Source organism: Anabrus simplex, chromosome 2 (genome assembly GCF_040414725.1).
Source record: "Anabrus simplex isolate iqAnaSimp1 chromosome 2, ASM4041472v1, whole genome shotgun sequence".
NCBI classification, from domain to species: Eukaryota; Metazoa; Arthropoda; class Insecta; order Orthoptera; family Tettigoniidae; genus Anabrus; species Anabrus simplex.
This window is the reverse complement of record NC_090266.1, coordinates 913,097,238-913,123,310: the sequence shown is the minus strand read 5'-3', so window position 1 is coordinate 913,123,310 and position 26,073 is coordinate 913,097,238. Positions and strand designations below refer to the sequence as shown.

Genomic DNA, 26,073 nt, shown 5'->3' with positions numbered 1-26,073 from the left:
AGACTTAGTCTCTCCTACGAAAGCATTAGATAAGATCTCCAATACAGTTTCCCAGCTGATAATGTTATCCCTTAATTGAACAGCAAATTTCTTCTCTACTACTTTCATAAATTCCATCGGGTTGAATTATTTCCCAGAAAACTTAGGTATATCATGATCTCTAGTGATTAAACCATTATTTACAATTATTTCATGTACATTTCTACTATCGCGCATTTCTTGCTGGAGTACTCCCTGGCAACTCAGAAATTTTTCTTCCAATGTTTCCTCAGCCTTTTCTTCAATTTTTCTTAATTTCTCCTGTAACTTTTCTTCCAATTCTCTCACCTTCTGTGATAATGATTTCTCCTCACTCCCTAGATCCCCTACTTCTCCATGTTTCCTTTCCACATGTTCTACCCTACTAATACATTTCCTAGTTTCTTGCCCCACTGTATTGGTTATCTTTTCAAACCTTTCTTCCACTAACTCATTGATTTCCCCCTTATTCGACTCGATCTTGGCACCTAATTCATCAGTCTTATGCCCTTGTTTGATGCACGTCTCACTAACTTGCTCAATTTCCGTATGGAGATTGCTCCGACCCAATTCCATCTCAGCTCTGATGTCACTACACTCCCTGTTTACCTTACTTTCTAAATTATTAATTTGCTTACTTATTTCTAACACCTTATGATCCATCTTATTACTAACATCATCAATCTTCTTATTAATACTATTTATGGCATTACTCTGAGCTTCAATTTTCCCACTCATAATATTATACTGAGATTCAATTTTTTCACTAATGACCGCTTCAATTTTCTCACTAATGACCGTTTCAATTTTCTCACTCATAATATTATTCTGAGATTCAATTTTCTCACTCATAATATTATTATTCTGAGATTCAATTTTCTCACTCATAATATTACTCTGAAATTCAATTTTCTCACTAATGATATTATTCTGCTCAGTCATTTTGGACATCAGAAAATTGAATAAATAAAGGTCAATCTCCCCTTTACTTTGATCTTGCGTGACAGCGTTTTCCTCAGTTTCTACTATTTTCTGGCTTTCAGCAGGTCCCACCTTAGTCACCAACTTCCTATTCATGTTACCACCTTGGATTTCCTTGGACATAATAACATCAGCCTCATCACCTGACTGCATATTGCTATCCTTGTCCATCTTCAGTTTCCTACTAATTTTTCGCAATCTCAAAGCTATTTCCCCTTGCAGTTCCTCTGACATTACCCTTTAAATACAAAATTCAACAAAATGACCTTCCTAACATTACTTGGTGAATTTAACATGTGCGTACTGATTAAAAGAACTGAACCATGTATATTGCCATTCAGAATCGCTTTTTCTGAACCTTACGAGTCCCACGTTGCAGGCGACACGTTGTGGCTACTCCAACCACTATTCTTATACCTTCATCTCTTTCACACAATATACATAACATTTGTTTGAGCGCCAGTTGCTTTTTAAGAAAAAACAACAAAATTCGGTACAGCATACCTCTTATCTCAATTATCTCAAGGCATGAGGTGATAAACTCACACATCTGGCAATATACAGGGATATGGATCAGGACAATATTAGATTACGGTTGCATTTCCACAATTGAGGATTGTACTTGGAAATAGAATCACTCATTATAATTAAAATAAAACTGAGTTTATGACTATAATTTACGTCACAATGAACAAGCATTGACGTATTTTAATTTAACAAAAAAAATATATATAGCGAGATTTGCTGTTACATTCAAAAAAGAAAATTTAATCTAAACAAAGAAAGCTATTGGCATGAACTTGAAGTGAAATATGATATCGCCACTGATTACAATTTTCTTCATGTTATTAATGCATAACATGTCTGATGCTTTAATTACCTGATGTCTACATACACTGCTGTTGAACTTGAAATTCCTGGAAAAACCTATGAGCTGAAGTCGGAAGCCGTCTGCTGTTATCTTCTTATGTAACCTGGAGTTGACCTACATTCCATGTACACGTGTAGTAAGCTGCAATGTAGTTACGTCCACTCAATAGATTGTAAGAAATTGGAAAATATTATTGAAAAACCTTGTGAAGTCCATCCTCACAAGTAAATGATGTTTCACTATCAGCATAGTACCAGTCTCTACTCGGATCCAACCACCACTTGTAGACCTCCTCGATGATTACAAGACCTCTTCAAAACACACCTCTTAGCTCTGACCACCACTCTAAGACCACTGACCATCACTCTTCCCTCATTTCCTTCCATTTGATTTGATTCATCTAATAGCTCTTACCACCGTTGCATCGACTTTTATAACCTCGTGGTGACCACCTCGCCCTCCCTACTCTCTGGTCATCCTTTCCACCTCAACATACAGTAGCTGGCGAATACAGACACTTGGTCGAAATCACATGCCCACACACTGATGTCATCAGTCATGTGTCGTATAAGCGTGCTCACGCGGACTACAGATGACTACGCTGTATGTGTCAGCGGGAAACCTACTTGCTCAATACATTCTTGGTTAAACATAGCCTCGATTGCAAAATACTATGCCAGCTCATCTGGCCAGAGTTACAAGCCACAGCATGACTATTTGAAACCAACAAATCTCACTTACTAATGTACAGAATAATTACAAACAAATTCCCTTAACCTATGATTAAATACAATAATATGCGTGATACCTAATTATTACAGTCTAAATGATGAGAAACAGAATAGAAAATCTCATGAATTGGGTTAATAATAATAATAATAATAATAATAATAATAATAATAATAATAATAATAATAATAATAATAATAATAAATACTGAATGGAATCTGTAACCCTGTTGTACGGTTACAATGTAAGATATTCAGGGGTAACCATGATGTGAATTCCAACCTCGCATTTCAAGCAATTTGGGAGATATTGATATTTTTGTAATCTGGCTTCACCCACATCCCCCAGTTAAAACCCCTTATGGGTGCATTGTCTCAAGACCACTTTTTATTTAAAAATCTATTACATATAGGACAACCATCATGTGAAATTTCAAGCCCTTATGGCAAGCGGTTGGAAAGAAAAGAATATTTATGTTGTAGGCCACCACCCCTAATCAAAAACCCTTAGGAGTGTGTTATTTTAAGACTACATTTTATCGAAAATCTAAGACATGCAGCAGGAGCCATCAAGTTAAATTTCAAACTCATATGTCAAACGGTTTCAGAAAAAAGAATATATTTGTTATATTTACCCTTAAAGGCTGAATTTATTTCTAAACTTGTCTTATTTAATATCGAGTACATAAAGAAGCAATCATTGAGTGCCATTTCAAGTTTGTGTGGTCAATAGTTTTGGAGGAATGAATATTTCGGTCTTAAGGTTTTACCACCGTTTTATCCTCTTAGGGGTGGCATTTTTTGAAACCCTTCCTTAGTGGGTGTCAATTGCCTATTATATAGATGTGTACCAAATTTCACATCTGTAACGTTTTCAGTTTTAGAGATATAAGTGTCCTCATAAAAAGAATTCAACTCCTCCGCTTCTTTTCAACTTACCCCTCTGCCCTTTAAGTGGATTTTCACAGAACAAAAATATGTGTTTCTTTATTTTGAATGGAAATTCAAACTACCAACTTCCACATCTGTAACAGCTTCAGTTTATAAGACAAATTATCCTCATAAACATATTTCAACTCCTTATTTACTTATTTTCAACCCCACACCACTTACGTCGATTTTCCAAAAGAAAAAAAAAAAACAAATGAGTGTTTCTTTATTTTTAAAGAGATTCCAAATACTAATTTTCAGGTCTGTAACATCTTCAGTTTTGGAGATGTAAGTATCCTCATAAAAGTAATTCAACTCCTTTTCCACCTCCCCACCATTCTAACCCCTTAAGTTGATTCCTCCCTCCCCAAAAGTGTGGTTTTTTTGTTTATTTTTAAAGGAGATTCCAAATACCAATTTTCACGGCTTTAATATGTTTAGCTTTTGAGATATAAGTATCCTCACACAAGGAATTCAACTAATTTTTCAATTCATTCAACCCCATTAAGTGGATTTTCTGAAGACAAAAGAACACGTGTTTCTTTACTTTGAAAGAAGATTCCAAATACAAATGTTCATGCCTGTAACATCTTCAGTTTTTGATATATAAGTATCCTCATAAAAATAATTCAACTCCTTTTTCGCCCCAGCCTGTTAAATTGATTTCCCACCCCCCTCCAAAAAATGTGTGTTTCTTTAAAGGAGATTCCAAATACAAATTTTCATGTGTGTAACCTTAAGTTTTTGAGATCTAAGTTTCTCCATAAAAGGACACACATTTTTTCACTTCCTTTCACCATCCCCCCTTAAGTGAATTTTCCGGAAACCAAAAATACTTGTTTCTTTATTTATAAAGGAGCTTCCAACTGCCAATTATCACAACTGTAATATCTTCGGTTTTGAGATATATGTATCCTCATAAAAAGGAATTTAACTCCTACACCGCACCCGCCCCAAAGTTGATTTCTTTCTTTATTTTTAAAGGATAATCCAAATTCCAGTTTTCACTTTTGTAACATCTTTAGACTTTTTGGGATATATACATATATTATCATACAAAAATTCAACTTTTTCAATTTTTTCACCCCTCTTAAGTGTTCCTTCCCAAAACCAAAGAATATGTGTTTCCTTATTTTTAATGGAGATTCCAAATACCAATGTTCACATCTCCAACATGTTAAGTTTTTTAGTTATTCTGTAGATATGTCAATTTTAAAAAATCACCCCCTTTTTCAGTTCCCCGTAAGTGGATTTTCCAAAAAAAAAAAAAAAAAATGTTTCTTTACTTTTACAGGAAATTCCAAATACCAGTTTTCAAATCTGTAATATGTTACGTCATCATCATCATCATCATGATCTTAAACCATCTCCAGTTTCCCGGGTGTGGTATATGAGCCTCCTCCAACTCATCCTGTCCTTGTACCATTCTTCCTCCACCAACTTGTCCCAATCATGACCTCTCAGCAGTACATCGCTTTTAACTAAATCTAGCCATTTCCTTCATGGCCTTCCCACGGGTCGTCTTCCTTCTACCTTTCTGTCAAATTCCTTCCTTGCAGTTCTGTTTACTGGCATCCTCTTCATGTGACCAAACCACTTCAGTCTTGATATCTGAATCTTATTGAGGAGAGAATCATCTATTCCTACTTCTTCTCTAATTTTCTCATTCCTAATTTTGTCTTTCCTGGTTTTCTGGATCAGAGTGCGTAGGAATTTCGTTTCAGCTGCCTGAAGTTTGGAATTATCTCTGTTGGTCAGTGTTGTGGTTTCGAGACTGTATGTAAGAATTGGCATATAATAGGACTTGTACAATGTCATTTTTGTTTTCATGGGTATTTGCTCATCCCACAGCAGGTGTCTTAGCTGGTGGTAAAATTGTGTTGCCTTATTGATTCGATTGTTCACCTCATGTTTTGCTAGGTTTTCATTTGATATGACGCTACCCAAGTATTTGAAAACTGGAACGCTGTCCAGTTGAGCTTCATTTAACATGACTACTGGTTCTGCTCCTTCCCCATACACTTTCATCACCACTGTCTTGGTCTTGCTGATGTTTAAACCATATTTCTTAAACTCCTCATTCCAACTTTGTATTCTCTCTCCCAATTCCTCTTCTGAGTCACTCCAGATCGCAATATCATCTGGAAATGTGAAGGCTTTGATATCTCCATGTTCTTTCCTTTTAATAGATTTCATTACTACATCCATTACAATAATAAATAGAAGTGGTGACAATGAGCTGCCCTGCTGCACTCCTCTCTTTGTTTCAAACCAGTCCGACAAACCACATCCTACTTGAATACAGCTTCTGTTCCCACTACACAACATTTTCACTTTGTCTATGAGGCTGCCTCGCAGTTGAAGTTCTTTCATGCATTGCCAAATTCTTTCCCTTTGTACACTATCATATGCTTTCTCAATGTCCAAAAATATTAGAAATAAAGGCTTGTTCTTCTCCCAGTATTTTTCCATTAGCATCCTAATTGCAAATATAAGGTCTGTAGTTGACCTTCCTGGTCTGAAGCCATTCTGCTCTTCTTCCAAAATTGGTTCAACAATATCTCTGATTCTGGTCTCTATTATTTTTTCCAATATTTTCAGGACATGAGACAGTAGTGTGATACCACGGTAATTAGTACATTTTCGTCGGCTTCCTTTCTTGAACAGAGGTACAATGATGCCCATCTTCCAGTCCTCAGGAATAGTATTTTCTTCCCACATCATGTTGAGCAGTCTGTAGAGTCATTGGATTCCTGGAATTCCTGCTGCTTTCAGCATATCTGCACTTAGTTCATCTATGCCCACTGCCTTTCCTTTCTTCATGCTCTTGCGCATTTTCAACCTCAAGCCATGTAATTGGTGGTTCAGTTGTGGTTCCTCGACTTGGCTCTCCTCTATCCGTTGTTATGTTTTCTGTATCTCCATTCAGCAGCTTTTCGAAATAGATCTTGAGTTCTTGTTTAATTTCTCCCTCTTCTTGTGCCAGAGTTCCATCATCACGTTCTATTGCTTTTATGGTCTCTTGATCTCTTCACTTGTTTTTCACTACTCTGTATAGCAATTTCATATTTCTTCTACTGTCCTCTTCCAGTTTGTCTGCAAACTCATTCCATTTCTTCTCTTTTTCTTCCCTTACAATGTTCTTTACAGCAAGTTTCTTGTTCCTGTATACTCCTTGAAGTCTTTGTATTTCTTGTTCATTTCGTTCTTGTCCCTGTTTTTGTTTTTCCTTGTCCAGTGCCTTCTTTATTTGGTTTCTTTCTTTCACCGCTATTTTCATTCTATCATTCCACCATGGTGTCTCCTTTCTTCTTTTGATAGAACTTGTAACTCCACATAAGTTTTTGGCTTCTCCCACAAAGGTGTCTTTGAAGGCCTTCCATTCTTCATTAACACTGGTTACTTCACACTTTGGCAAACTCTGTTGAATCCTTAGTTTGTATTCTTCCTTTATTTGGACTTCTTGCAACTTCCAAGTTTTAACCCTTGGTTTTTTCGTAATAAGTTTCTGCATTTCATTTGTCTTATGTTTGAAGTCTGAAGTCAATATGTTACGTATCTGAGATAATTTGCAGATATAGTCTTTTTTTAAATTCACCCCGTTTGTCACTCCTGTTCACCCCCTACTCATCGGATTATCCAAAAACACAGAAATATGTGTTTTTTTTATTTTCAAAGGGGATTTCAAATACCAATTTTCATGTCTGTAACATCTTCAGTTTTTGAGATATAAGTCTGCTCATAATAGCTGTTCAACCCATTTCCCCCTTTTTCATCCCCCCAATGGAATTTTCTGAAAACAAAAAAAAAATATGTATTTCTTTATTTTTAAAGGAGATTCCAAATACCAATTTTTATGTCTGTAAACTTTTAAGTTTTTGAGATATCCTCTTTTTTTTTTTTTTACACCCCCCTTTTCACTCCTTTAGCGATGGAATATCCAAAGATCCTCCCTTAGCGAGCACCTACACCCTAATATAAATGTATCCCCAAAATTTCATTTCTTTATGTCCAGTAGTTTTGGCTCGGCGATGATGAATACATCAGTCAATCAGTCAGTCAGTCAGTCAGTCAGTCAGTCAGTCAGTCAGTCAGTCAGTCAGTCAGTCAGTCAGTCAGGACATGTTATTTTATATATATATATAGATATTTGGAAGTTCAGCCTTTTATTTTTACACCAATAATCTGTCAAAAATGTCAAAGGTATGGTCATACGGAACGCAACTGTGAAGCACAAGCACATAGATGCAGACGCTGTTCCTTACAACACGCTACATCTCAGTGCACCGAAAGCTTCTGTAAATGGATTCACTGTCAAGGGGTACATTCGACTGGTTATCCTGATTCACCAACAACTTGTTAAAAAGATAATGAGCACTGAAAACATTATGTTTCCGGAGGCTAACTCCAAAATTGCACCCCCAAGTTTCTATCCAGATCAACATCCTCAACTTTTTCCACCACTGTCTCAAGAACCTCCTACCCGCCCCATAGACAATTCTCGTAAACGAAAATTCACCCAAGTTGTTCAGCAAAACCGCAGACCCACCACACCACCAGGTTATGATAGATCAGGATACATGTCCCTTCTCCGAGAACAGTCAATGCCTCCAGCACACCCAGTGTTTATTTAGTCTAATTCCTCACCCTTCACCCAGCCACAGCCTTCCACGTCAACCACAAGAGACATGACAAACAATAACCCAGTAATACTGACGGATCATCCTGTCAGGCGACAGAAAGGCCATCTCCAGTATCAAATACACCAAATCCTGTTACTACTTATTCAAATGATGGGCAATAAACTGCAAATCTCCAATGTCATTTATCAACTTTGAGACAGTATATCTACTATTTTTGATTTCTATGATTAACATCACTCAGTGGAATGCCAGGAGCATACTTTATAAACAGTATGAATTAAAATTGCTCGTTAAAGAAACTACCCCTCAAATCATTGCCATTCAGGAAACATTGTTTTTCCCCCCCAAATCAACTTTCATATTACAGGATATAATATTGAATGTAGTGATGGCCAGGGTCACGGTGGTGTGGCGATACTTATTCACAATACCCTACCCTATCAAATATTACATATCACTAATCAGATCCCAAATAGGAATTACCTATAATAACCTACATATTATTAATATTTATTGCCCCCCAAACATTTTTATACATGAAACACAATGGTCTCAATTTTATCAACAATTCGACAATTTGTTGAATATCCTCTTCCTTGAAGACTTTAACAGCCACCACACAAGGGAAGCGTTACTGTGTCAGTAACTAAAGGCTCTCACCTCCTTACGGCTTTCCACCATCATGACCTCACTATTGTTAACAATGGTTCCCCATGCAATTATCTCCACTGGAACCCCTGCCCAGCACTGTCGATCTTACTTTATGTTGCTGCTTCATGGTTCCAATTACCCTGTGGAATACTTTAGCTGATACGCATGCTAGTGATCATTTCTTAATTGTTATTACATATGGCATTGGAAAACCACTTCCACCCCTTACCAAACCCATAAGAGTGAGCAATGTCCGATCGTTTCAAAATTTTGACGCTAATGTGTATAGCACATATCTTAGTACTCAACTCAGCCAATTACACGGCCAAAAGTTAACATATCCTACATTACTTAAAATTCTGAATAATTACATAAATATAAATTGGCTACTCATACTCTACTCGACCCTCTAACTGAATACACTGGTGGGACAAAGAATGTCACCAGCTTATACAGACATGTAAATTATTTCGAACTTATTGTAAATCATTAACTCCTTCCAATTATCTGTGATTAAAACAACATATTGCTCACTTGAAACAAATTTTCAATGCTAAAAGAACAACAGCCTGGAAAACATTAATTTCGTCTCTAACTACTCATATACCAGCCACCCAACTGTGGAATGTTGTACAGACCCTTACGCACGCATCACAACATACAATACAAAAGACTACACCTAGCTCAATTTTATTTCCCTTTCTTACTTCCATAAATCCTGGACTACACGATGCCTCCTATTGTTTCCTCTGTCATCCCTTCCAATTCTCAACCCTGCTTCAACTTATCCACTCACGAGAATTAGAGTCGGCCCTATCCACAACTTCCAATTCTTTTAGCACAACATCGTAAGCAAAGCTCCTTAGCAATATATTTAGCTATTCAAGGTGCATTTGACTCAGTTCCTCTCTACCTCCTCTGGTAAAATCTTGCTTTATGAGGTATTCCCCTTGAGTTCTTATATATTTTATAACAATTGCTTACATACAGTATGCTAACAATTAAATCAGCTCAACATCACATTCCTAGTCGTCAATCTTTGCATGGGCTACCTCAAGGTGATATTTTCAGTGGCATTCTTTTCATACTCTATATGTGTGACTTTGAACAGCTTATCATGCAATCGGCCCGATTATTAGCTTATGCAGATGATTTTGTTATATATCACTCCCATGATAGTATAGATGAGTGCAGAAAACATTTGTCAAGTGTTATGAGCACAGCATTAACTTGGCTAAATAAACATGGTTTCCAACTCTCAATTACGAAATGTGCAGCAATGATTTTGTCTAACAAATGCAACTATGACCATTCCCCTATTACTTTTGACGAGTATGCCATCCCTTTTACCACAAACCATAAATACCTTGGGGTCATCTTGGATCACAAACTCAATCAGAAACAACATATCAATAACTTATACCACAAAGCTGATGGATACATTAAAGTACTCAAAAGAGTCACGCAGCGTCATTGGGGAGCAGACACCACGACAGCTATATCCTTATATCGAGTGTCAATACAATCATATATGGACTATAGTGTACATATTATTGATACTGCGCCAATCTCTACTCTAACACAATTTAATACAATACAATATCAAGCCCTACGTATATATGAAATCATTTAAGAAAGGGCTAGGAAAACAACAGATAGGGAATCTGCCACCTGGGCGACTGCCCTAAATGCAGATCAGTATTGATTGATTGATTGATTGTTTGTCTAGGAGCCCTGAAAACTATACCCACAAATGCACTACTTGTGGAATCAGGTGAATATACACCCTGGATTTGCCGACAAATGTTAACCAAGAAATATCTTGTTAAAAAACTTGCCCTCTCGATTTCCCCACTAGTTCTAAAATTACAACTACTGCATGAATATTATCAAGCAAAAGCCCCTGGAAATGGTTGCACTCCGGCAATATATTACGCCTATGCAGTATTACACATCCATCAAGCTTCCTTATTGAGAACCTCTACTCTACCTTCGTATTCCTTTTCCTTCACTAGTCTTCATTTCACTCCACACATCATTATCCCACCAGCAGAGAATTTTCCAGGAACTCATCATAGTTCAACTGTTTTAGAGCCCGTGAACAAAAAGTTGAGATTACCCCCTTTTGGACCGTGGAATTGACATTTATTGATATTTATATATCAGTGGGTCAAAAACCCTGCAGGGTTATTTGTCTCCAACACTCGTGTTCTTGAACAGTACCACCTACCCAATAACTTCTCTATTTATTCTGCTGAATTATTTGCGATCCGACAGGTTCTAATTTATATTTAAAAAACGCTCCTTTACGAAAGTAACCATTTACACTGATGCTTTAAGTGTGCTATAGTCGCTGTCTTCATTCACCTCCTCTCTTAATTGGTATTTATATAATATTAAGTATCTTATTTTTCAACTCAAGCAATCCAGAGTTTATTTAACATTGGTATGGATACCTGGGCATACTGGTATATTAGGCAATGAAAAGACAGATTTTGCTGCCAAAAAAGCAGCCCAGCTTCCGACAGCTCCCATTACAGTAGCTACACCTTCCATTGATTATTATCCCTTCATCAAAGATATAGCATATCATACCTGGCAAGAGGATTGCTGCAAATCTGCTTGGAGTAAAGGAAAATTATATTATCAAATTCGACCCCACATACCTCTCAAACCTTGGTATATAAAGGGTACCTATACCCAGCGACACATCACAAACATCATTCGTTTACGTTTTAATCATGCACTTACACCACAATATAAATATCGCTTCCACATTACCAACCTGTCTTACTGCATATGTGGTGATCAAGATGGAGATATTAACCATTTACTTTTTCAATATCCTGTTTGTTTTTTAGAACGGTGAATATTTTTAGCCCATCTCACACGCTTGAAAACCCCTTTCCCAACCAGTGTTTCCTGTTTATTACTTGAGCTCACTCCTGCTATAATTGAAATAATCAATCGGTTTATTGATGACTCTAAATTAGTTTTGTAAACATTAGTATTTCATTTGTTTCAGTGATGGTCATACGCTCCTGCTTCCAGTAGTGATTTGTTTATGCGTATTTGTTGGGTGGACTTTGAATATATGGTTTACTACGTGTGTGGAGTGAGTGCTTAATGGCTTTAGTGAGAGTGATCTTCTAAATTGTGTTGTGTGACTGGGCAACACGTAAAGAGTCCATAACTTTCACCAAGAAGAAAGAAAAAGAAGAATCTTGTTCATGAAATGAATGCTATGGAGCAAAATGTCATGTAAAAATCGCGAGGAGGAAGAGGAAGGAATTCTGCGATTTCTTCTTGATAGTGGTGACGAAGATAACTCAGAGTTATCTTATAGTAGTTTTAGCAGTGATAGTGCGTCTGAGAACTGTGACTCCGCTCGTGAAAGTGATAGTGAGGATGAAGATTGTACATAACCTCACTACATCGAGCAATTGGAGCTGGAGTTTGGCCAGTAATGTTCTGAAAGGCAATGCGGGTGCAGTTGTTGGGGAGGTAAATACTATAGTCAGGAGGCGTCTGGGTGATAATGCTACATTGTGAGTCAGTTCCTTACTGACACTTTTTGGGAGGGAACTTGCAAGGAAACCAATGCCTATGCAAACAAAATTTTGATAGATGTCACCCTTCCTGAGTACGCCACTAGAGGACGTCCATCTCAAGGTAGCACACCGATGAGACAACAGGGAAGGCACTGGGGTCATTTTCCTGAAAAGATTGCTCCTACAGCAAGTAAATCAGCCCCATCAAGGAGATGTAAAGTCTGTTTTGAGCGTGGAATCGGAAGAAATCATGCTTCGACTGCAACAAATACAAAGTTGCCCTCCACGTGGATGGATGTTTCAAGGTGTACCATACCTTAAAAGACTTCAGTTAATTGTAGTAAGTTAAACTCTAACCCAAAATGTTTTTAGTTTGATGCAGTATGCTTTTGTAACCATTTTAGCATCCATAACATTAAATGTAGAAAAAATAATTGCATTCCAAGGTACATTTTTCAAGGAATATATTTGCATGGCAATGGGTTAATGGTTGTTGAGTTTTATTTTGCGCTGTCTTTTACTAAGATAATGAGAAATGTTGCAATTTAATAACGATGACCACCGGGTTGTCCTTCCTTACTATTACTAAATTAAAGGATCAAATCACCCTTGAAATTATATACAAATATACACAACACTGTGTTCATTAAAATAGAATAAACAAAAGCACACAATCCTGTAATACAATATATACCCTGAACTTAAAACTTTTTTTTTGATGTTCACGCACATTCCTACTCTGATTCAAACACAAATATCAGTGACCTAAATTTACTATTACCGTATCAGATACAATACCATGGTTTTGTTAGCTGGTATCTTTAGTGACTCTGTTTTATATCTCACTAAATATACCAGTACCTCATGTCTCCACCATAAATCATGAGTATATTACATGCCATAGCATAATTAAATCTTTACACTTCTGGTAAATGATAAATAGCACAAGTTACCACGTCAATAAAACACCAATTAAATCACAGTTTATAATATTGTCACTCACCTGGTTACAATTTACTTTATTTTACGTATTTTACTCACTGAGGTTCTATGGTCAGCAATCAATCCATACATTATTGAAAACCTACAACCTGTTTTCCAGTCCTTGACCGGGTCAGGGATGTAATGAATAAACCATATATAGGCTATTATTACAATGGGGTCACCACTCCCAAGGTAATGACTGATAAATGCTATGAAATCATAATGGAGAGTGTTGTTGGAATGAAAGATGACAGGGAAAACCAGAGTACCCGAAGAAAAACCTGTTCTGCCTCATCTTTGTCCAGCACAAATCTCACATGGAGTGACCGGGATTCGAACCACGGTATCCAGCGGTGAGAGGCTGACGCACTGCTGTCTGAGCCACAGAGGCTCCATAAATCTTTATCCTCCCATATTTATACTACATTCGTCTCAGGATTTAATCATTTAATAAACATCACATTGTTCCTATCTCATTGCTACCTTGCTTATTGATTTCATATCTTCATTGGTCCATTTATTTCCATGATAATTTCTATGAGCACCTTCGTCTCTGAAATAATGATTTCATCTGTCATTTCTTTAACGTCCTGTCATCCCTGATAATTATTTACATATTCAACACATCCTATCTTTTTTTTTTTTTTTTTCATCTTTATCCGTGTAGGTTTGACCTGTGATTCATCGAATCTTAAATTAACATGTGGTCTTCTTATTCCTTAAAGACGATTATCACTTATTTTCTTCACGACATGGCCCTTCCGGCCTCTTGTGCATTTTACCTATTACACTTGGGATATAATTTCACAATTGTTATCATGCTTTCAGTCTTCCACTCGGTCCTCTTTATTGAGTTGCATCTCTTTTATATCATCTCTTGCAAGTTAGCAACAGAATCCATATTTACCAACACAGCATTATTATTTCTATACTCAAAATCTGCTTGCCTACACAATGGTATTTGCTTCTACCTTTCAAACTTGCAGATAATTACAAATCTTTTCTTATAAATTTGACATTAGATTATTATTATTATTCTCACTTCATTTGTTCATTATCCACAAATTAATACTTTCACTACTTCATACACTACCTCAGCTAAATTTATTATACGTTCATGATAAATATCAGCAACCTAAATTTACTATTACCATATCAGATAAAATACCATAGTTTTGTTAGCTGGCATCTTCAGTGACTCTGTTCTATATCTCACTAAATATACCAGTACCTCATGTCTTCACCATAAATCATGTGTATATTACATGCCATAGCATAATTAAATCTTTACACTTCCAGTAAATGAAAAATAGCACAAGGTATGGTTCATGGTGTGGGTTACTGTAGTCACGTCCTAGTTCGTGAACCATGGGCAACAGCTGAGTGGCCTAGTAAGTGGTCCTGAGAGTCGGGATACCAGTTGCTATAGAATGGGAGTGGGCATCTCGGACATATTCTGAGTCATGGCCCTCCTTGTGCTCAGGCAGCTAGGACTATACAATCCACCGGAGGTCCATAACCAGTTAGAGGAGAGATCCTCACTTGGACTATGTGTAAGTAGGGTAGCATCCTGCTTCATGAATTTACCGAGCTCAGAACATTTTAAGCAAGCCTCGGACCTATGGGAGTAACGGAGTCCCACTCCTATTTGACAGGCAAGGGACTCCTTGGAAACAACTTGACGAACAAAATGGAATTTGATGGGAAGCTATCAATATTAATGGGGCTTATGGAAGAAAGAAAGTAGAACTGGCTGAATCAGCAAAGAGGATGCATCTGGATGTACTAGGAGTAAGTGATATTCGGGTAAGGGGAGATAACGAGGAAGAGATAGGAGATTATAAAGTGTACTTGACAGGTGTTAGAAAGGGAAGAGCAGAGTGTGGGGTAGTGCTGTTTATCAGGAATACCATTGCACGCAACATAGTTTCTGTTAGGCATGTAAATGAGCAAATTATGTGGGTAGATTTGGCAATTAGAGGAATTAGGACGAGAAATGTCTCAGTGTATTCACCATGTGAGGGTGCAGATGAGGATGAAATTGACAAGTTTTATGAAGCATTGAGTGACATCGTGGTCAGGGTCAACAGCAAGGATAGAATAGTGCTAATGGGCGATTTCAATGCGAGAGTTGGAAATAGAACTGAAGGATAAGAAAGGGTGGGGAAGATATGGAAGCTAATGGAAATGGGAAGCATTTGTTGGACTTCAGTGCTAGTATGGGTCTTTTTTTTTTGGCTAGTTGCTTTACGTCGCACCAACACAGTTAGATGGCGACGATGGGACAGGAAAGGGCTAGGAGTGGGAAGGAAGCAGCCTGGTGTGAAAATGGGAAACCACGGAAAACCATTTTCATGGCTGCCGACAGTGGGATTCGAACCTACTATCTCCCGAATACTGGATACTGGCCGCACTTAAGCAACTGCAGCTATTGAGCTCGGTAGTATGGGTCTAGCAGTTACGAATACATTTTTCAAGCATAAAGCTATTCACACATGGGGTGCTAGGGGTACCAGATCCATAATAGACTATATCTTAACCGACTTTGAATTCAGAAAATCTGTTAGGAATATACGAGTTTTCTGGGGATTTTTTTATGATACAGACCACTATCTGATCTGTAGTGAACTAAGTATCTCTAGGCCTAGGGTAGAGAAAGTGAAATCTGTCTGCAAACGAATAAGGGTAGAAAATCTCCAGGACGAGGAAATTAGACGGAAGTACATGGATATGATTAGTGAGAAATTTTGAACAGTAGACAGTAAGCAGGTTCAGGATATAGAAAGTGAATGGGTGGCATACAGGGATGCTATAGTAAAAACAGCAAGGGAATGCCTAGGAACAACTGTTTGTAAAGATGGGAAAAGGTGAACGCCTTGGTGGAATGATGAAGTGAGAGCAGCATGCAAACGTAAAAAGAAGGCTTATCAGAAATGGTTCCAAACAAGGGCCGAAGCAGACAGGGATTTGTACATAGATGAAAGAAACAGAGCGAAACAAATATTGTTGAATCCAAAAAGAAGTCTTGGAAAGATTTTGGTAATAACCTGCAAAGGCTAGGTCAGGCAGCAGGGAAACCTATCTGAACAATAATAAAGAATCTTAGGAAGGGAGGGGAAAAAAGGAAATGAACAGTGTTTTGAGTAATTCAGGTGAACTCATAATAGATCCCAGGAATTCACTGGACAGGTGGAGGGAATATTTTGAACATCTTCTCAATGTAAAACAAAATCTTCTTGGTGGTGTAGCGAACAGCCAAGCTCATTAATAATATAAGAGAATTTATTGGACTCCAACCTATTCAATACATTACAGGATGTTAACATTTTTAGTTAAACATCGTTAAAATGGAGACATGTTTCGCCCTCCATGTGGGGCATCAAAATTCTCTTATATTATTATTGAGATTCTTTCAATACGGAAAATAAAATGATTTTCATCACTTGTAACAGCCAAGCTCATAGCGAGGTGGAAAATGATTTTGGTGAAATTATGCTTGAGGAAGTGGAAAGGATGCTAAATAAACTCCATTGTCATAAGGCAGCAGGAATAGATGAAATTAGACCTGAAATGGTGAAGTACAGTATAGTGGGAAGGCAGGGATGAAATGGCTTCATAGAGTAGTAAGATTAGCATGGAGTATTGATAGGGTACTTTTGGATTGGACAAAAGCAGTAATTGCACCTATCTATAAGCAAGGGAACAAGAAGGATTGCAACAGCTATCGAGGTATCTCATTGATTAGTATACCAGGCAAAGTATTCACTGGCATCTTGGAAGGGAAGGTGCGATCAGTAGTTGAGAGGAAGTTGGATGAAAACCAGTGTGGTTTCAGACTGCAGAGAGGCTGTCAGGATCAGCTTTTCAGTATGCGCCAGGTAATTGAAAAATGCTACAAGAGGAATAGGCAGTTGTGTTTATGTTTCGTAGATCTAGAGAAAGCACATGACAGGGTACCGAGGGAAAAGATGTTCGCCATACTGGAGGACTATGGAATTAAAGGTAGGTTATTAAAATCAATCAAAAGCATTTATGTTGACAATTGGGCTTCAGTGAGAATTGATGGTAGAATGAGTTCTTGGTTCAGGGTACTTACAGGGGTTAGACAAGGCTGTAATCTTTCACCTTTGCTGTTCGTAGTTTACATGGATCATCTGCTGAAAGGTATAAAATGGCAGGGAGGGATTCAGTTAGGTGGAAAATTGATAAGCAGTCTGGCCTATGCTGACGACTTGGTCTTAATGGCAGACTGTGCCAGAAGCCTGCAGTCAAAATATCATGGACCTTGAAAAAAGAGTGCAATGAGTGCGGTATGAAAATTAGCCTTTCGAAGATTAAATTGATGTCAATAGGTAAGAAATTCAACAGAATTGAATGTCAGATTGGTGATAAAAAGCTAGAACAGGTTGATAATTTCAAGTATTTAGGCTTTGTGTTCTTCCAGGATGGTAATATAGTAAGTGAGATTGAGTCAAGGTGTAGTAAAGCTAATGCAGTGAGCTCGCAGTTGCGATCAACAGTTTTCTGTAAGAAGGAAGTCAGCTCTCAGACGAAACTATCTTTACATCGGTCTGTTTTCAGACCAACTTTCCTTTACGGGAGCGAAAGCTGGATGGACTCAGGATATCTTATTCATACGTTAGAAGTAACAGACATGAAAGTAGCAAGAATGATTGCTGGTACAAACAGGTGGAAGAATTGCAGGAGGGTACTTGGAATGAGGAGATAAAGGCTAATTTAGGAATGAACTCGATGGATGAAGCTGTCCGCATAAACCGGCTTCAGTAGTGGGTCATGTGAGGCGAATGGAGGAGGATAGGTTACCTAGGAGAATAATGGACTCTATTATTGAGGGTAAGAGAAGTAGAGGGAGACCAAGACGATGATGGTTAGACTCAGTTTCTAATGATTTAAAGATAAGAGGTATAGAACTAAACGAGGCCACAGCACTAGTTGCAAATAGAGGTTTGTGACGACATTTAGTAAATTCACAGAGGCTTGCAGACTGAACGCTGAAAGGCATAACAGTCTATAATGATAATGTATTCTTCTTCTTATTATTATTGCTATTATTATTATTTTTATTATTATTATTATAATTATTATTATTATTATTATTATTATTATTATTATTATTTGGCCCACCTATTCGGTCATTTATTTTCGTTTGGACAAAATTATCACTTTGACCAATCATTAACAAATACACGCAAACTAACTAGTTTTGTAATATTGACGACCTTTATTTGACAATATCTTCTTCTTACTACTATTATTATTATTATTTTTATTTGTGCAGTGGTAATGCTCCTTCAAAAAGAATGACTGTTATATTTACTCTGATAAGTGGTGGATATCTCACATTACTAGAACAAATATCTAATTGACACTGATGCATGCAAATCTTATCTCACCCATCATGCTAAATTAAAACATTCAAATCCCCATCATTAAACCTGACTACTCCAGTCTCCCATATGGACTATCATAATTATTATTAATATTAGGAACGTGAACTCAATTTCTGCTTCTCATAGCTAAAAATATAATCCTCCTCATTGGGGATTTGACCTCATTCTAACCTAAATGCGGATAACACTTTGCTCACCGTCACATTAATTAAAAAGAAAAATCAACATTTTCTTTACCTTGTGCAGGTCATCGATTGGTTAATGCATTCAGTCAGCCCTTGTTTCTGTGACGAAGTTAGCCCATGACAAAGGCCAGAAGCATTGTACAGGTACCATAGAATATTCCAATAGAATGCATTTTCACTTCACTGGTCACACGGATCAATTTATCACACACTAGTCTTGAAGCTTATTCTATATTACACACTAATTACACTAAATTTTTCTTACAATTAGATTATAAACCACGTTTGTCTCTGGAATAAACTATTCCTATCGCCAAAACAATCCTTTCCTGGTCAGCTGGTTAGACCTTATTTAATTCTACAAACTCCGGTTCTCGTCAACGTTTTTTAAACAAAGTTTCATGGTCATTACCCTTGCTCCCAAACTGTACTAGTTTCGGAAAGTGTCCTTGACCAGCTTCCTTTCATCTAAGTGAAATGCTGGCTAACATCTTCCATTCTGCATGTATGAAACTGATTCTCTTTTACCTGAACTGTCTTTACCACTGGTCTTTAAAACTGCTTCCTTGTGTACTTATTTTCATCAATTGCTAGAGTATTATAGTCACTTCCCTGACAATAGGCTACCTTTAATGTTCAGCATGTGAGGTTATTAAATTAATTACATGTATTATCCAACTTAAATTATAAGTCTAATTAAAGTTTATAAATTCCCACTTACAAATGTTTTGTGTTGGACACATAGAACAGCACTGGTTTGTGTTACTTTCAACATGTTTCCACTTCTCTTCATACACAAAGATACTTATTACTGCAGTGCGACTGATACCAAGTGACGGACGAATCCCGCTGGTAGAAAGACCACAACTGATGGCTGACTGACTGCTTCTTGACGTCCTCTGATTGTTTTGTAGTTTTTCTGACCATTCCCCAGAACTAATATACGTTGATATCTCTGATGTCTGTGGCTTAATAAACTAAATGTTGTCCATGACTCCAAAAACTGGTGCTATTGCACTGCTGCAAAGAATTATAAGAATCGTTTGTACACATTTAAATAAAATGATAAGCGTCAGTGGTGCAATTTCTCCTAGCGGATTGCTAATGACTTACCGTAGTTTGGCACTTTCTCTTGGACGAATCCATTTCACACACTTCAACAACGTAGTTGCTTATAATTAATTATCCAGGTTATAATTTTGCACTTAAATTATCACAAGAATTATTCCTAATTTCATGAAGACAATAGCCTGTATTTCGACTTTAATTCACCCCCATGTCACGAAAACTAACTGACTTATTTACTCCAGTTGTGCAGTCAAATGTTTCAACGTTGTGATTGGTTGAATATTGTCTACGGCCCTTTTGATGTAGTGCAAGTGGGACCGAACTACTGTGACAAGGGGTGTAGCGTATCTCTTTATCCTTGTTTTCAGTCTTTTATCCTCGTCTTTACTCTACGTGTGGCCCCCTTTGTTCCGATGTTTCCAGCTTCCCGTGGGAATCTTCAGTGAGTTGTCACCAGGCGGCTCGTTAATTTTTATTGGAGGCCTTTATGACTTAAGTGAAGAACCGAACGTGCCTATGACCAAGTACTAAAGATAATCTTGGATTCTGGGAGGTCTCTTTGTTGCTTTCCAGTGAAATGCCTGTACTGTATTCACCGTACGTTATTTTCAATATCTAACTTTATTAAATTTATTAAATTACCATGATCCTATTCACCTTACGGGTGCAGTACATCAGCCTGCTTTCGTGTTAAATCCCGAATACGCTGATATATCCCTGGAGTATTGTGTATTCATGTATCAGCAGAGTGCATTTTGAACATTTCATGTAAGAAAAAGTTTCACTGGTATGCTGGTATATTCTGTTCCTGTGTGTTTGCCATGGGTAATGTACTATGTAGAGTTGTAGAAAATGAGTTCTAACATGGAAATAAATCATTTCCGGACCCATGTCCGTGAATTTCAGACATCTATAAGTGCTGAGTTTGTGTCAGGACTTCAGCTGAGAGCCAAGAAACAATATGATATACCGGATGCTCAAGAGCAGTACTCCAGGAGGAACTGTCATCTTCTTCACGATGTTTGTGAGTGTCCTGATGAGGATACAGCTGTGTAAAAGTTTTAAAAACTGTAAAGGAGAAATTAAACATAGAACCGATAATGGCCAGCATTGATCAGTGTGTCAGACTTGGTGGTCATAAAAGGACAGTAGCAGACAGTTAATATACATTGATATCTCTGATGTCTGTGGCTTAATTAATAAACCAAAATGTTGTCCATGACTCCAAAAATTGGTGCTATTGCACTGCTGCAAAGAATTGTAAGAATCATTTGTGCACATTTAAATAAGATGACAAGCGTCAGTGGTGTAATTTCTCCTAGCGGTTTGCTAATGACTTACCGTAGTTCGGCACTTTCTCTTGGATGAATTCATTTCACACACTTCAATATCCAATTTCTTCCTGAAAATTTCTCTTTCCATTACTGTTTCTTCTCTGATGTTGTTTTTTTCCAAATCTTTTTTGATCTCTTGAATCCAGGTGGTTTGACATTGTAAACAGGCTCTAAAAGATACTCGGCTCTTCGTAACCGATTCTCTTACTCAGATGAGGAAGGAGATGCTACATAAAGCCAGGGTATGTTTGGGCAGGCAGGCTTGATCACAAGATGGATGCATCATTTTAATGGACAGTAGAAGAAGAAAACATTTTGTAAATACACCTGCTGAACTACATTCTTTTCTGCCAAGGCTTGGTGCTGAGATGCTGAGATGAGCTCATCAAACCACTATGGCTTTATTATTTTGTATTAATCTTAATATAGTTATATGTTATATTGCGTGTGCTGTATTTCAGTTAATTTTTATGTTGTGTGTGTGTTTTCGAGTGCATGTACAGAGGTAGGAAGGTAAGAACCATGCTTTCTCTCCTGGCTATTGCTTTTATCACGGAGTACCATTTTATCTCCACCTAAGTGTGGCATAGGCCTTCATCTAGACTAGGGCCACTCAAACTTTCTTGTATGGAGGGTTAATAGTTATGAAAAGCATAGTTGGTGGGCCACAGACTAGTATATATTCTTCTTCTTCTTGTATTAGGGCCTACTAGGGACCATGTTCCAATTTCAATTCTTCATCCTTTGTTGTTGTTCCTTCTTTTTCTTCCAATATTCCTTCATTGTTTCACTATGTTTCTTTTTCTTTCTTCAGACCACATTGTATCAGTTTTCTTTGCCTCCCCTCCCTTGGAATCCTTCCATCTTTAAAACTTTCTTCCTGAAAATTTCTCTTTCCATTACTTCTTCTTCTTCTTCTCTGATGTTGTTTCTTTCCAAGTCTTTTTTGATCTCTTGAATCCAAAAAGTAGCAGTCTCCTCTTCCGTACTGTTATAGATATGTTTTCTATGTTCTGATAAATTTTGTTATTACTTCTTAATTTCCAAAATTCTGTAGTTTTTAGAGGGCCTAATATTTTTCTTATAATTCTTCTTTCTAGTACTTCCAATCTTTCAAGTTTTTAATTGAGTACTAAGCATTTACTGGCATATAATCATTCTGGCTTCGCAACTGTGTTGTAGTGCTTTATTTTAAGATTTTTAATAAACATTTTTTGTTATATATATTGTTTGTTATACCATATGCTCTTTCCATTTTGTGTATCCTTGCCTCTATAGCAGATTTTTCCAAACCATTTTCTTGGATTGTTTCCCCCAAATATTTGAATAGCTTTACCCTTTCGATTGAACCAACATCTGTTCCTAGCAATTTTGGAACATTTTTTATATTCATCATGAATTTTGTTTTCTCTGCCGAAATTCTTAAGCCTGCCATGTTGGCTGTCTCTTCCAGAAGATTTACTTATATTGCTGCAATAGTCAGGCTTTCAGAGAATATGGCAAAATCATCTGCAAATGCTAGGTGATTTATTGCAATACCTTTGTTATTTCTCCCCAGCATAAGTGGTAATATATTATGGTGCTTCAGTTTTTGTTCCAAATTCTCACAACTTTTTCCAAGATGCAGTTGAAAAGGAGTCTAACACTTTTGAGTCTGTGTTAGTAAGGGTTTCACAGATCAGGTTTGCCAATTTGGTTTTAACAAACTCACGTATGGTTTTATTCAAGATTTCTGTATGAACAGAGTCAAAAGCTTTTTTTAAATCGATGAATGTTACAACTATGTCTTTCGAGTTCATTTGTCTGTGATTATTATTATTATTATTATTATTATTATTATTATTATTATTATTATTACCTAGTGAGAAGTTTGGAACTGGGTTCTTGAAGGTAACAAAGTACTGATGTCCATTTTATGTTCAGTGGTGCTGAGAAGTAATACGTCTTGTAGATGACCATCACTCAGCATCGATCTCAATCTTGATTTCTTGATCTTCAACTTGGAGAATGTTTGTTCACATATATAAGTTGAAGAAAACATGGCAATCAAACACCGCGCTTTTTTCTTCAGAGCTGAATACTTTTCTTCTGGCAACAACTTATAAAACTTATGGTCATTAGGACCGAAGACCCCCTTCATTGTGTCATCACATTGTATGCCCAGTATTTCTAACTGTAGTTCATCTGGTGCTTTGTCAGCCTCAAAGGTAAATGGTGAAGAGAACGCTGATTAATTTTGTGACAGTCTCCATAACTCCAGTGAGATTTAATGTCTTTGCGCAAAGGACTTCTTGGTGTATAATTCAATGAAGTTTGCGCACCATGCCCCTCAAGATGCTACTTTTTTCTTTACTAGTTTCGCCATTCCTGAATGAATTTCCGACATACTGTACATGGTGCACCATCTGTAGTTACACTGCAGAGTCTAATCCACTCAAGTCCAACATTATCAACACATTTTTCTACCTCCTCAAATACGTAAAGTCCCTTTTGTGGTGCCATGCATGCTTCTCACTCCTATAAGCAAAATCAATATTCACACCTCTAACAAATATCAAAAGCTGAGCAGTACCACTTATAGCAGTGCTATCATCACATGCAGTGGAAAATATTCAAACTCTTCGCCTTTTTTAATAAGCTGCAGCCGATCACTTGCTGCTAATTCTTCCACAAGTCTACCAACAGTGTGTCTCGAGAGAGGGATTGAATTAAAAATGTCAGTTTTATTAGGACACAATGTTTGTGCAATTACTACGAGACATTTCTGAACAAATTCACCTAATGGTTTTCCGTGGTTTCCCATTTTCACACCAGGCAAATGCTGGGGCTGTACCTTAATTAAGGCCACGGCCGCTTCCTTCCCACTCCTAGCCCTTTCCTGTCCCATCGTCGCCATAAGACCTATCTGTGTCGGTGCGATGTAAAGCAACTAGCAAAAGAAAAACAAATTCACCCTCCCCAAAAGCTTCCCCGTGCTCTGCAGTCAGCTTTGAAATCTCATAACTTACCTTTTTTTTTTTTCACACATCCACCTCCTACTGAAGTTTGCTGTTGTTTTGTGATTTAAGCAGATAATCCTTTAGCTTTAGTAATACATTCATGGTCAGTTAGTTTATCAAAATAATGAGAATGCTTTGTCTGATAATGTCGTTTAATATTGCACTCTTTTATAACTGCTATAACTTTACTGCATACAACACAAATCACTTTATTTCTTTATTCTTTCCCGAAATAATTTCCCAAATGTTCATCTCCATGGCTAAATGGTTAGCATGCTGTGCATTAACAGATTTCAAGCACAAGTGATTGGCAAAAAATGAGAAGGCAAGGTGAAAACTGAAGGATATAGGCGAGGGTAACTAACGGTACTGAGAGGAGTGCTGTTTCTGAGAATCTGTGCTTGGGCCTAGAGAGGATGTTCTAACAATAGTTTCCTTACTGCTTTCCTCCATTGTCACACACTCCTCGGAGAAGAGTTACATAAATAGTTGCAGCTCCAGGGGGTTCCGGTTTCGCTTACTGATAGGGTCAGGGATTTTAATCTTAATTGGTTGATTTGTCTTAAGCATTAGAAATTATCCTAGGTAAGGCCCCATCGTCACAGATGTGCAGGTCTCCTATATGGGGTCAACTCAAAAGACCTGCACCAGGCCACTCCGGAGGCCACATGCCATTATTCATTAAATTTCCTACACTTGCTATCAACTGTGCATCATTTCAAAAGCATTTTACACTTTTAGAAACAAATGCACACTGTACATGAACAGGTTTCAAACATAACTGATTGTCAAAAAACTGAGAAAGCAAGGTGAAAACCGAAGGATATAAGCGAGGGTAACTAACGATACTGAGAAGAGAATGACCTGAGTGCTGTTTCTGAGAATCTGTGCTTGGGCCAAGAGAGGGTGTTCTAACAATAGTTTCCTTACTGCTTACCTCCATTGTCACAGACTCCTCAGAGCAGAGTTACATAAAAAATTATTATTATTGCAATTGTGAAAAGTTACCTAAAACCAAGAAAATAGTTGCAGATATTATGTGCTGCCTGTGTGAACAATATTAACAGATATTGAACTAAAAAATAACTGGAAATGAATGATTTTTTTTTTCTTGTTCTGTTTTAAACTCTGAATATTTACGAGGGCCACTTGGAAGTCCTCGGTGGGCCGGATATGGTCTGAGGGCTGTAGTTTAGCTGGGCCTGATCTAGACAGTGGACCTGCTCCTTCCCCTTCCCCACCCTCCCAGCACTTGTTCCCTTCACTACCATTGCTTTATAACCTGCTAGTGGAAGTATTTGAGACTAAGTCCCATTCTATAGATTGCATTCATACAAATTCACAGTCTGTCTCAGCCCACATTGTCGAGCTTAGAGTTCTGTTTCAAGACAGCAATGTGCATATTGCTGGAGTGAGTGAAAAACTTGGTTGAGGATGTTTATTCCTAGTAGCATGGTTGAGATAAATTGATATCATCTATAGGCATGACAGAATTGACAGGGGAGGAGGAGGAGGAGGAGGATGAACTTTATACTAGAGATACGATATCATGTGTAAATTAGTTTACAACTCTAGCCACTCCACTGAGCCGAGACCTGAGATCATGTTCTAGGAGGCAATTATTTCTCCAGTAAAGGTATTAATTGTTCTTGCCTACAGGTAAAGCCTTGCCCGGATGCGGATATCAGCTAAGTCAGTGTCTTGGCGGATGCAAGTGTC

The 26,073-nt window shown here is 37.4% G+C and overlaps 1 protein-coding gene across 4 annotated transcripts in view; it reads left to right on the top strand.

Annotated features, from left to right (window-relative positions):
* LOC136864552 (dnaJ homolog subfamily C member 28) overlaps positions 1-26,073 on the top strand; it is a 326,313-nt gene that overhangs the window by 37,112 nt on the left and 263,128 nt on the right. The window contains exon 1 of one of the 4 annotated variants that reach the window (XM_068226332.1): positions 11,852-12,713. The exons of the other annotated variants lie outside the window; for them this stretch is intronic. Coding sequence (XP_068082433.1) covers positions 12,624-12,713 — 90 coding nt within the window. The 5' untranslated portion in view covers positions 11,852-12,623. Of the gene's footprint in view, positions 1-11,851; positions 12,714-26,073 lie in introns of those variants that run through there. 4 annotated transcript variants of the gene reach the window in all.